The sequence below is a fragment of the Nerophis lumbriciformis genome, linkage group LG12 (assembly GCF_033978685.3).
Source record: "Nerophis lumbriciformis linkage group LG12, RoL_Nlum_v2.1, whole genome shotgun sequence".
Classification (NCBI taxonomy): domain Eukaryota; kingdom Metazoa; phylum Chordata; class Actinopteri; order Syngnathiformes; family Syngnathidae; genus Nerophis; species Nerophis lumbriciformis.
In genome coordinates, this window is record NC_084559.2 from 4,480,976 (window position 1) to 4,493,676 (window position 12,701).

Below are 12,701 nucleotides of genomic sequence, written 5' to 3' on the forward strand. Positions count from 1 at the left end.
AAGGCAGTGCCTTTAAGGTTTATTGGCGCTCTGTACTTCTCCCTATGTCCGTACAGCGGCGTTTTAAAAAGTCATACATTTTACTTTTTGAAACCGATATCACATTTTAAAGCATTTATCGGCCGATAATATCGGCAGTCCGATATCGTCGGACATCTCTACCTAAATCTGTTGAACTTGTTTTTCTTCTTTTGTGTCTGGGATATTAGATTGAAGTACTGCACATACACAAATGTACAATAACTACCCGCCTGATGACAAATCGTAGCCTCTTTACTCAGAATGCCTTCAGCTAAACTATCGAAGCCTTCTGTACTGTTCCTGAAAACGCTTCCACCTACTAGGTGAGGTGTGATAAAAAAAAATAGAGATATTATTTCTGAGGCGCAATACCTGATCCATCAGGTGTAGAGAGCACATACGTTGGCAGCATCTTGACAGCAGCTGTGGGGTTGGTGTCTCTGCAAAGGCCTTTGTCCATTTCTCGGCGAAATCTCATGGATATATCCATCACGGTTATATCAGACAGATGAAGCTGGTGCAGGTACTGGTCCAACTAAACCATTTGAGAGAAAGAACAAACCATATATGTAGAGCAATGAACCTACTGAACAATGAATGTGTGTTTACACAAATAACACTTGCAATCTGGCCTCCTATATTTGGTCGATTTTACACAAAGATTACCACTGCGGAAGCTAATTAAGACAGTCTGCAGATTGGTCTAGTGTGCCTTAAACAATTAAATTCTAAATACAATCTTAGCATATGTTTATTTTTTTTAAACGGATATTTTGAGTTAGGTCCAATCACTAAACAGTTCATGAATAGACCACGATAAAATAAACATACAAAAGGACTATAACAGAATATAAATAAAAACATATAGAAAAAAGAATATAAAGGTTATAAATGTATTGTATTTGATTTAAGCACTTGATCACCAACAAACCAGTCAGAATCCTAACACCCACAGCTCACAGAAATAATCAAAACTCTGTAATTAGAAAATAGCGTACATAAAAGATAGACAAATTCCCTTGCGGGTCTGCTGCTCCAAACCAAGAACACGGCCTTCACTAACAAATACGGAGATGAAAACGTTCTTGCTGATAATTGGCTTACTCTGCTTTGGGGCTGCTCATCTGTTAAGGGTAAAGAAAGACTAAAACAAAAACAATATTTTAAACTGTTAAAACTAGTACTGTTGCACGTGCTTGTAATGCTTTACTTTCCTCAAAATAAACCTTATACATTTTCACATAATATACAGTCGTGGTCAAAAGTTTACATACACTTGTAAAGAACATAATGTCATGGCTGTCTTGAGTTTCCCAATAATTTCTACAACTCTTATTTTTTTGTGATAGAGTGATTGGAGCACATTCTTGTTGGTCACAAAAAACATTTATGAAGTTTGGTTCTTTTATGAATTTATTATGGGTCTACTGAAAATGTGCTGGGTCAAAAGTATACATACAGCAATGTTAATATTTGCGTACATGTCCCTTGGCAAGTTTACCTGCAATAAGGCGCTTTTGGTAGCCATCCACAAGCTTCTGTTGAATTTTTGACCACTCCTCTTGACAAAATTGGTGCAGTTCAGCTAAATGTGTTGGTTTTCTGACATGGACTTGTTTCTTCAGCATTGTCCACACGATTTAAGTCAGGACTTTGGGAGAGCCATTCTAAAAGCTTGATTCTAGCCTGATTTAGCCATTCCTTTACCACTTTTGACTTGTGTTTGGGGTCATTGTCCTGTTGGAACACCCAACTGCGCCCAAGACCCAACCTCCGGGCTGATGATTTTAGGTTGTCCTGAATAATTTTTCAATTGTCCCATTTATTCTCTGTATAGCACCAGTTCCATCGGCAGCAAAACAGGCCCAGAGCATAACACTACCACCACCATGCTTGACGGTAGGGACGGTGTTTCTGTGATTAAAGGCCTCACCTTTTCTCCTCCAAACATATTGCTGGGTATTGTGGCCAAACGGCTCAATTTTTCTTTCATCTGACCACAGAATTTTCCTCCAGAAGGTCTTATCTTAATAAATACTATGTATTTATTAGATTTGATTTTTTTCTTATATAATAAAAGTGAGCTTTTGTTAAACCAAATATTGTGTGTTTTTTTCCATATACAACAACCTATCTGGACTCCATAAGAGAATCGATAAGGAATCGGTTCGATAATAGGCTCGAACTCGATAATTTCTTATCAAACATCATCCCTACACTATATTGACATACTATTTGCTCGGGGTGTAACCGTACGTGTATTTGTATTGAACCGTTTCGGTACGGGGGTTTCGGTTCGGAAGTGTACCGAACGAGTTTCCACACGGAAATATTAAGTAGCGTAGCGCACGTTGTGTAAATAATGCACACCGAGGCTACGACAACATATAAAAGCCAGAGCTCGAAGACCCTCCTGCCTCGTTAAGATCTCCCGTTTGGGAACACTTCGGCTGCACGGTGCGGAGGACGGAGGTTTGCCGACATTGTTCAGCAGCGGTAAGGCATGCTTCTGCCAACACGTCAAACCCTTCCATCCATCCATTTTCTAACACTTATTCCCTTTGGGGTCGGGGGGCGCGCTGGAGCCTATCTCAGCTACAATCGGGCGGAAGGCGGGGTACACCCTGGACAAGTCGCCACCTCATCGCAGAACACGTCAAACATGCTAACCCATTTGAAGCGGCACCACCCCCAAGTGAACATCGCTTCAACAAAGATAAAGACGAGCAAACAGCTCCCACCTCTTACTGCCAAGTTAGCCAGGCTGGGGGGGAAAAGAAAAGTTAATCTGAGGATGAGTTGACTTGAAACTGTTTATATGTAGAAAAAAAATTTGGTCATTTTATTTAATCTGAGCAACAACTTGAGGCAGTTTAATGTTGATTAACGTGGACCCCGACTTAAACAAGTTGAAAAACTTATTGGGGTGTTACCTTTTACTAATAAAAGTCTCAATCAATCAAAAAAAGCACTTTATATGTAGAAAGGTTTTGTTAAGAAACCATTCTGAGCCTCATCTTTAGTTTTTATTTTATATATGTTGACCACATTAACCCTGGCAATGGACCCTGTGTGTATATGTATGTTATGCCATTGTTTACAAATTTGGTAAATAAATAACCAAAAAATGTATATTTTGTTGTTTTCTTACTGTACTGAAAATGAACCGAACCGTGACCTCTAAACCGAGGTACGTACCGAACCGACATTTTTGTGTACCGTTACACCCCTACTATTTGCTCATACATACTGTTAAAAACCATGGCAATGGTCAGTCTGTCCAGACTCAGACTGACCATTGCCATGGTTTTAAACAGTATGTATGAGCAAATAGTATGTCAATATAGTGTCAATAGTATGTCAATATAGTGTGTATTACCATGCATGCAGGTGGTTATACTTAATACAGGGTAAATGGAAAAAAATATGCATTAACAAATAACTATTCCTGCAGCGTTGAGCATACTTGCTTTTAATAACATTCAGTGTGAGTCATCCAGATAGTGTGAGGGAAAGCAACATGTTTTTCTTATTTTAGAAGAGACTAATTCAGCACGGTGGAAGAGGGGTTAGTGCGTCTGCCTAACAATACGGAGGTCCTGAGTAGTCGTGAGTTCAATCCCGGCCTCGGGATCTTTCTGTGTGGAGTTTGCATGTCCTCCCCGTGACTGAGTGGGTTCCCTCCGGGGTACTCCGGCTTCCTCCCACCTCCAAAAACATGCACCTGGGGATAGGTTGATTGGCAACACTAAATTGGCCCTAGTGTGTGAATGTGAGTGTGAATGTTGTCTGTCTATCTGTGTTGGCCCTGTGATGAGATGGCGACTTGTCCAGGGTGTACCCTGCCTTCCGCCCCGTTGTAGCTGAGATAGGCTCCAGCGCCCACCGTGACCCCGAAGGGAATAAGCGGTAGTAAATTGATTGATTGAGACTTTTATTAGTAGGTTGCACAGTGAAGTACATATTCCGTACATCTGACCACTAAATGGTAACACCCCAATAAGTCTTTCAACTTGTTAAAGTCGGGGTCCACTGATTGATTCATGATACAGATATATATACTATCATATATACCTGTGGTTCTCAACCTTTTTTCCATGATGTACTCCCTGTGAACATTTTTTTTTAATTCAAGTACCCCCTAATCAGAGCAAAGCATTTTTGGTTGAAAAAAAGAGATAAAGAAGTAAAATACAGCACTATGTCATCAGTTTCTGATTTATTAAATTGTATAACAGTGCAAAATAATGCTCATTTGTTGTGGTCTTTCTTGAACTATTTGGAAAAAAAAGATATAAAAATAACTAAAAACTTGTTGAAAAATAAACAAGTGATTCAATTATAAATAAAGATTTCTCCACATAGAAGTAATCATCAACTTAAAGTGCCCTCTTTGGGGATTGTAATAGAGATCCATCTGGATTCATGAACTTAGTTCTAAACATTTCTTCACAAAAAAAGAAATCTTTAACATCAATATTTATGGAACATGTCCACAAACAATCTAGCTGTCAACACTGAATATTGCATTGTTGCATTTCTTTTCACAGTTCTTTTTGACAGACATTTTTAAAAAATCTCACGTACCCCTTGGCATACCTTGAAGTACCCCCAGGGGTACGCGTACCCCCATTTGAGAACCACTGATATATACTATCATCATAATACAGTCATCACACAAGATAATCATCAGGGTGTATACATTGAATTATTTACAATTCATCAGTCATCAACAATTGAGAACAGAGAAATGAACATTGAAACAGTGTAGGTCTGACTTGGTAGGATATGGACAGCAAGTAGTAGGTAGGTAGAGAGAGAGAGAGAGAGAGAGAGAGAGAGAGACAGAGAGAGAGAGACAGAGAGAGAGAGAGAGAGAGAGAGAGAGATCAGAAGGCATAAGAAAAAGTATCTACATTTGATTGTTTGCATTTGATTATTAACAATCCGGGGAGGGTGTTAGTTTAGGGTTGAAGTTGCCTGGAGGTGTACTTTTAGTGTGGTTTTGAAGGAGGATAGAGATGCACTTTCTTTTACACCTGTTGGGAGCGCATTCCACATTGATGTGGCATAGAAAGAGAATGAGTTAAGACCTTTGTTGGATCGGAATCTGGGTTTAACGTGGTTAGTGGAGCTCCCCTGGTGTTGTGGTTATGGCGGTCATTTACGTTAAGGAAGTAGTTTGACATGTACTTCAGTATCAGGGAGGTGTAGCGGATTTTATAGACTAGGCTCAGTGCAAGTTGTTTTACTCTGTCCTCCACCCCGAGTCAGCCCACTTTGGAGAAGTGGGTAGGAGTGAGGTGGGATCTGGGGTGGAGGTCTAGAAGCAGAGGTGTGGACTCGAGTCACATGACTTGGACTCGAGTCAGACTCGAGTCATGAATTTGATGACTTTAGACTCGACTTGACAAAATGTAAAAAGACTTGCAACTCGACTTAGACTTTAACATCAATGACTTGTGACTTCACTTGGACTTGAGCCTTTTGAATTGACATGACTTGACATGACTTGCTACTTTCCCCAAAACCCAAAGATGAAAAAGTTATTCGGGAGCGCTCCGTATTTTTCATTGTGTACTTGTCTATCAGCGTTGCGTGTGTCAGCTGGTGTGCTCTCAGTACAACAGCCAATCAAATTAGATCTACTTTGTTTTCATCACAGAGCATTCATCCAATCAAATTGCAGGACAACCAACGAAGAAGACATGTCCAAACCACACGCCAGTGAACAAAAAATGATACCTAAAATAATTTTGTTTGGGTATAAAAATTACGAGGTGGTCAACACAAAACGGTTTGCAGTATGCAACACATGCGGTTCGAAAATGACTGATGGAGAGGCAACAACTTCCAACTTCGTCCGGCATTTGAAGTTGCACAAAGAACGGTAAGTTTTGAATGTAAGATAACGTTTATTGGCTAAGTAACGTGACTTTTATTTGCTGTGTAGTTAAATCAGTGAGGCTGTAAACTCACTGCTAACGTTATAACGTTATTGCAAACACGAGAATCTGTTGCAGTTCACTACCTTATTCATACTTTTTGTTCAGTGATTTTTTTTAAGCAGGGTTACGTTAGTCAATATATCACACGTAACGTTAGACGGCGGTCAGCAGCACCGCGTATTTTAGCCACCTAAAAAAAGACAAAAATAGTAAAATAAAGGTCAGTTAAAATGTATACTATATTATGAATATGTGTACCGTTTTAGCTAGCTTTCTGACATACTGTTGGTTGTTTACCTCAGTGGTCCCCAACCACCGGGCCACGGCCCGGTACTGGTCCGTGGATCGATTGGTATCGGGCCGCACAAGAAATAATTTTTTTTTTTTTTTTTTTTTTTAATTAAATCAACATAAAAAACACAAGATACACTTACAAGTAGTGCACCAACCCAAAACAACTCTCTCCCCCCTTTTGTTCTGGGCATTGAACATGAAGACTCTTCCTTCACTGTTCCGAGTGGCCATGAGAGTCTTGGCAGTGCCTGCCTCCAGTGCTCCAGTGGAGCGAGTTTTCAGCCATGATGGCATCATACTACGCCCCCATCGTGCACAAATGACTGACAGACTCTTGGCTAATTTGGTCTTTTGCAAATGCAATGCAGCATAGGGCCCTGACATATAAAAAGTACAACTTTTTTGTTATGTTCACGTATATGTCATGTTTTTTCAATGTTAACACTTTTGTACAAATAAGTACATTTGCACTTTATTTTTCAATGTGTTTGTTCTGTAAAGGAATGAGTTAATGTTTAAAATGACTGGTTAATCGTGCTATTATAAAGTGCAATGTCAGCACAATTTTCTTTCCTGCAATTTAAAATGCACTTGTTTTAATAAATAAATACAGCGTTTGAAAAGCATACACAATCTGTGTTAATATATTAGTCTGTGGTTAAAAGGACTTGAAAGGACTCGAAACTCAAAATGCAGGACTTAGGACTTGACTTGAGATTTTCCAGTCTTGACTTTGGACTTGACTCGGGGCTTGCCTGTCTTGACTCGGGACTTGACTCGGACTTGAGGGCAAAGACTTGAGACTTACTTGTGACTTGCAAAACAATGACTTGGTCCCACCTCTGTCTAGAAGTAATCTGAGTAGCTTGTTCTGGGATGTTTGGAGTTTAGATTTGAGGGTTTTGGAGGTGCATGCGTAATCGAAAAAGGGTTGAACGAGAGTTCCCGCTAGAATCCTCATGGTGGTTTTGTTGACCAGAGAGGAGATTCTATAGAGAAATCTTGATCGTTGGTTGACCTTTTTGATTACCTTGGTTGCCATTTTATCACAGGAAAGATTAGCCTCTAGAATGGAACCTAGGTAGGTGACCTCATCTTTCCTGGTGATAGGTAGGTAGGAAAATGGATGGATGGATGGATAATTCATCTTTAGTTTCAAGTCCATATTAGTTGTAATGCACGTCGTGCTTCTTGTGCATGGTCCGAATGCCATCTTTATTTCACAACTATGTGCAAGCAAGTCATTATTTTATTTCGGAGAATATGATGGCGTCTCGAAGTCTGATTTCCTGGTATGCTATTTCTGCTCAGACAGCCTTCGCCACCCTGGCTCTATTAATGTTGAAATACTCCATTTAAGAGGCTTTTTTCCCCCTGGGAAACCTTCAGGTCTGCACTTACAAAACAAAGTCCACTGGCTACCCCAAACCCCTCTTTAACCAAGTACTCACTATAACTGACTTAAAACAGGTTTACGGTTGGAAAAATATGAATGTTATGACTCTACCGTGAACACCTCACTGGTGTCAAAAGATGTTGACATTAATTCGGACAACAACCTTAATTCACCGCGGCCCGCTGGCTATAGTGTCGAGTACACTAAGTCGAGTACACTAAGTAGTCACGACATGTTTTTATTCAACCCCAATTGCGTTACTTACTTTATGTACTTGCTCGTTATGGAGTTCGGTGGAGTATCTATCCAGTAGACTCGAAGCCGCCATCGTTACTGGTGACGGTTGGTCCTCCTTCTTAAGCTTTTGCAATGATTAAACGTTATTTTACCGAACAAGCCAGTCTATTTTCGTTTTACGTCTGAAGTAAAAAGTTTGAAGAAAAAACAAACTTCCAGTTTCCGGGATTTCGGCAGGGTGATGACGTCACGTCTGTTCAAGTCGCTGATTGGCTGCAGAGAGGGTAAGAGCGTGATGACGTAGGCTGTTCCGTCGACGCCCTGTGCTGCTGCTGCGGGGCGGCGTGGCGCTGATGCGGGTGGTTGTCAAACGTACGGCCCGCGGGTTCGGATCAGGCCCGCAAACAGGTTTCACCCGGCCCACGGGAGAAGTTTGCTATGTATTAAAAATGAGCTAACATTTTTGAATGAAGGAAGACTGCTGTTCAAAATGTGTCCACTAGATATCACAATAGCAATTAATCGTATTTTTGTAGATTATTAAAACAAACAAACCACATGATGTTGAATTATTTACAATCCAGGGGGTGGGATGCGGAGGGTTTGGTTGATATCAGCACTTCGGTCATCAACAATCAGAGGTGGGTAGAGTAGCCAGAAATTGTACTCAAGTAAGAGTACTGTTACTTTAGAAATTTATTACTCAAGTAAAAGTAATGAGTAGTCACCCAAATATTTACTTGAGTAAAAGTAAAAAGTATGTTGTGAAAAAACTACTCAAGTACTGAGTAACTGATGAGTAACATACACACACATATCATATATATATATATATATATATATATATATATATATATATATATATATATATATATATATATATATATATATATATATATATATACATACACACATATATACACATACATTGATATATACAGTATATCATTTATATTTATTTATTTTGCCGTTTTTGTTTACATGTTAAAGGTGTTTTAATGAATATACATGCATGTTTAACACATATAGATTCCTTTCTTTCATGTTGACAAGAATATAAGTTGGTGTATTACCTGATTCTGATGACTTGCATTGATTGTAATCAGACAATAGTGATGATAACGTCCACGTTTTCAAATGCAGGAGAAAAAAAGTTCCTCCTTTCTGTCTAATACCACATGAAAGTGGTTGGTTTTTGGTATCTTATTTGTCCAGCTTCCATTTCACACACTTTACAAGAAATACATTGGCGGCAAATTCCGTAGCTTGCTAGCTTGTTTGCGCTGGCTTTCGGAGACTCTTATTTTGAAAGCGCAGGCGCGATGGAGCGGCACTTTTATTGTGAAGACAGGAACTGTGCAGTCAGTCTTTAGGCTTGTGACGGGATGTACGTTTGAAATAAAAAAGTGTCTTTTTTCCTTCACACTTTTGATTGATTGATTGAAACTTGTATTATTAGATTGCACAGTACAGTACGTATTCTGTACAATTGACCACTAAATGGTAACACCCCAATAAGTTTTTCAACTTGTTTAAGTCAGGTCATGTGACCGCCTGGCTCTGTTTGATTGGTCCAACGTCACCAGTGACTGCATCTGATTGGTGGAACGGAGTCAAACGTCACCAGTGACTGCATTTTATTGGTGGAACGGAGTGAAACGTCACCAGTAAAGCAGGCACTTTGAAGGTCTGTCTGACAGACCAAAACAAACAAAGCGTGCATTAACAGATCGATAAAAATTAGTAGCGAGTAGCGAGCTGAATGTAGATAAAAGTAGCGGAGTAAAAGTAGCGTTTCTTCTCTATAAATATACTCAAGTAAAAGTAAAAGTAAGTTGCATTAAAACTACTCTTAGAAGTACAATTTATCCCAAAAGTTACTCAAGTAGATGTAACGGAGTAAATGTAGCGCGTTACTACCCACCTCTGTCAACAATTGCATCATCAGAGAAATGAACATTGAAACAGTGTAGGTCTGACTTGGTAGGATATGTACAGCGAGCAGAGAACATAGTGAGTTCAGATAGTATAAGAACAAGTATATACATTAGAAATACAAACCCTGTTTCCATATGAGTTGGGAAATTGTGTTAGATGTAAATATAAACGGAATACAATGATTTGCAAATCCTTTTCAACCCATATTCAGTTGAATGCACTACAAAGACAAGATATTTGATGTTCAAACTCATAAACTTTATTTTTTTTTTGCAAATAATAATTAACTTAGAATTTCATGGCTGCAACACGTGCCAAAGTAGTTGGGAAAGGGCATGTTCACCACTGTGTTACATGGCCTTTCCTTTTAACAACACTCAGTAAATGTTTGGGAACTGAGGAGACACATTTTTGAAGCTTCTCAGGTGGAATTCTTTCCCATTCTTGCTTGATGTACAGCTTAAGTTGTTCAACAGTCCGGGGGTCTCCGTTGTGGTATTTTAGGCTTCATAATGCGCCACACATTTTCAATGGGAGACTGGTCTGGACTACAGGCAGGCCAGTCTAGTACCAGCCCTCTTTTACTATGAAGCCACGTTGATGTAACACGTGGCTTAGCATTGTTTTGCTGAAATAAGCAGGGGCGTCCATGGTAACGTTGCTTGGATGGCAACATATGTTGCTCCAAAACCTGTATGTACCTTTCAGCATTAATGGCGCCTTCACAGATGTGTAAGTTACCCATGTCTTGGGCACTAATACACCCCCATACCATCACAGATGCTGGCTTTTCAACTTTGCGCCTATAACAATCCGGATGGTTCTTTTCCTCTTTGGTCCGGAGGACACGACGTCCACAGTTTCCAAAAACAATTTGAAATGTGGGCTCGTCAGACCACAGAACACTTTTCCACTTTGTATCAGTCCATCTTAGATGAGCTCAGGCCCAGCGAAGCCGACGGCTTTTCTGGGTGTTGTTGATAAACGGTTTTCGCCTTGCATAGGAGAGTTTTAACTTGCACTTACAGATGTAGCGACCAACTGTAGTTACTGACAGTGGGTTTCTGAAGTGTTCCTGAGCCCATCTAAGATGGACTCATGCAAAGTGGAAAAGTGTTCTGTGGTCGGACGAGTCCACATTTCAAATTGTTTTTGGAAATATTCGACATCGTGTCATCCGGACCAAAGGAGAAGCGAACTATCCAGACTGTTATCGACGCAAAGTTGAAAAGCCAGCATCTGTGATGGTATGGGGGTGCATTAGTGCCCAAGGCATGGGTAACTTACACATCTGTGAAGGCACCATTAATGCTGAAAGGTACATACAGATTTTGGAACAACATAAGCTGCCATCTAAGCGCCGTCTTTTTCATGGATGCCCCTGCTTATTTCAGCAAGACAATGCCAAGCCACATTCAGCACGTGTTACAACAGCGTGGCTTCGTAAAAAAAAGAGTGCGGGTACTTTCCTGGCCCGCCTGCAGTCCAGACCTGTCTCCCATCGAAAATGTGTGGCGCATTATGAAGCGTAAAATACGACAGCGGAGACCCCTGTTGAACGACTGAAGCTCTACATAAAACAAGAATGGGAAAGAATTCCACTTTCAAAGCTTCAACAATTAGTTTCCTCAGTTCCCAAACGTTTACTGAGTGTTGTTAAAAGAAAAGGTGATGTAACACAGTGGTGAACATGCCCTTTCCCAACTACTTTGGCACGTGTTGCAGCCATGAAATTCTAAGTTAATTATTATTTGCAAGTTTATGAATTTGAACATCAAATATGTTGTCTTTGTCGTGCATTCAACTGAATATGGGTTGAAAATGATTTGTATTCCGTTTATATTTACATCTAACACAATTTCCCAACTCATATGGAAACAGGTTTTGTATATTTAATGTTATTATGTATTGTTCATGTGCCAAAGACATGCACCTGGGGATAGGTTGATTGGCAACACTAAATTGGCTCTAGTGTATGAATGTGAGTGTGAATGTTGTCTGTCTATCTGTGTTGGCCCTGCGATGAGGTGGCGACTTGTCCAAGGTGTACTGCGCCTTCCGCCCGAATGCAGCTGAGATAGGCTCCAGCACCCCCCGCGACCCCAAAAAAGGGACAAGCGGTAGAAAATGGATGTATGGATGGATGTATTGTTCATGTGCATAATACAAGCAGTTGTTCTTACTATAGCAGAAGACATTTATGTCTGGATCTCTGTCATTATCCACTTCTATATTTTTATGGTCTAAGTTGCAAAAGGCTGCACAATCCACTCTGTGATTGAGTGCTGCTTGTGTATGCCTGCCAGCTCTTACATTTTTTTTTTAATGACAATAATTTAGCATCCTGCGATGTTCCATTTAGTTTGATAATTGTTTTTGCAGTCTGTGGACCATGTTTCTTGTATTTTACCTTGGGTTTTTTTTTTTTAAGATGAATGCTTTTCTGGTTATTTCTGCGTTGGTTTTCGATAAGTGTTCATTTATACAAACATCTGCTCCATTTAGCTTCCCTCCTTGTTTTAGCAATGCAGACTTACAGAAGTGGTCAAAAGTTGACATACACTTGTAAAGAACATAATGTCATGGTTGTCTTGAATTTCCAATCATTTCTACAACTCTTATTTTTTTGTGATAGAGTGATTGGAGCACATACTTGTTGGTCACAAAAAAACATTCATGAAGTTTGGTTATTTTATGAATTTATTATGGGTCTACTGCAGTGACGTGCGGTGAGGTTGATGGCTGGTGAGGCACTGACTTCATCACAGTCAGATTTACAAACATATGAACCCTAAAGAGTATCTTATTCACCATTTGATTGGCAGCAGTTAACGGGTTATGTTTAAAAGCTCATACCAGCATTCTTC

The 12,701-nt window shown here is 39.8% G+C and overlaps 1 protein-coding gene across 2 annotated transcripts in view; it reads right to left on the reverse strand.

Annotated features, from left to right (window-relative positions):
* Positions 1–12,701, reverse strand: part of LOC133623026 (hexokinase-2-like) — a 115,360-nt gene that overhangs the window by 78,473 nt on the left and 24,186 nt on the right. The window contains exons 1-2 of one of the 2 annotated variants that reach the window (XM_061985937.2): positions 7,925–8,071; positions 394–556 (exon numbers count right to left, since the gene is read on the reverse strand). In XM_061985937.2, the coding sequence (XP_061841921.1) occupies positions 394–556; positions 7,925–7,987 (226 nt within the window). In that variant the 5' untranslated portion in view covers positions 7,988–8,071. Of the gene's footprint in view, positions 1–393; positions 557–7,924; positions 8,072–12,701 lie in introns of those variants that run through there. The other variant, XM_061985938.2, reaches the window with a different exon arrangement.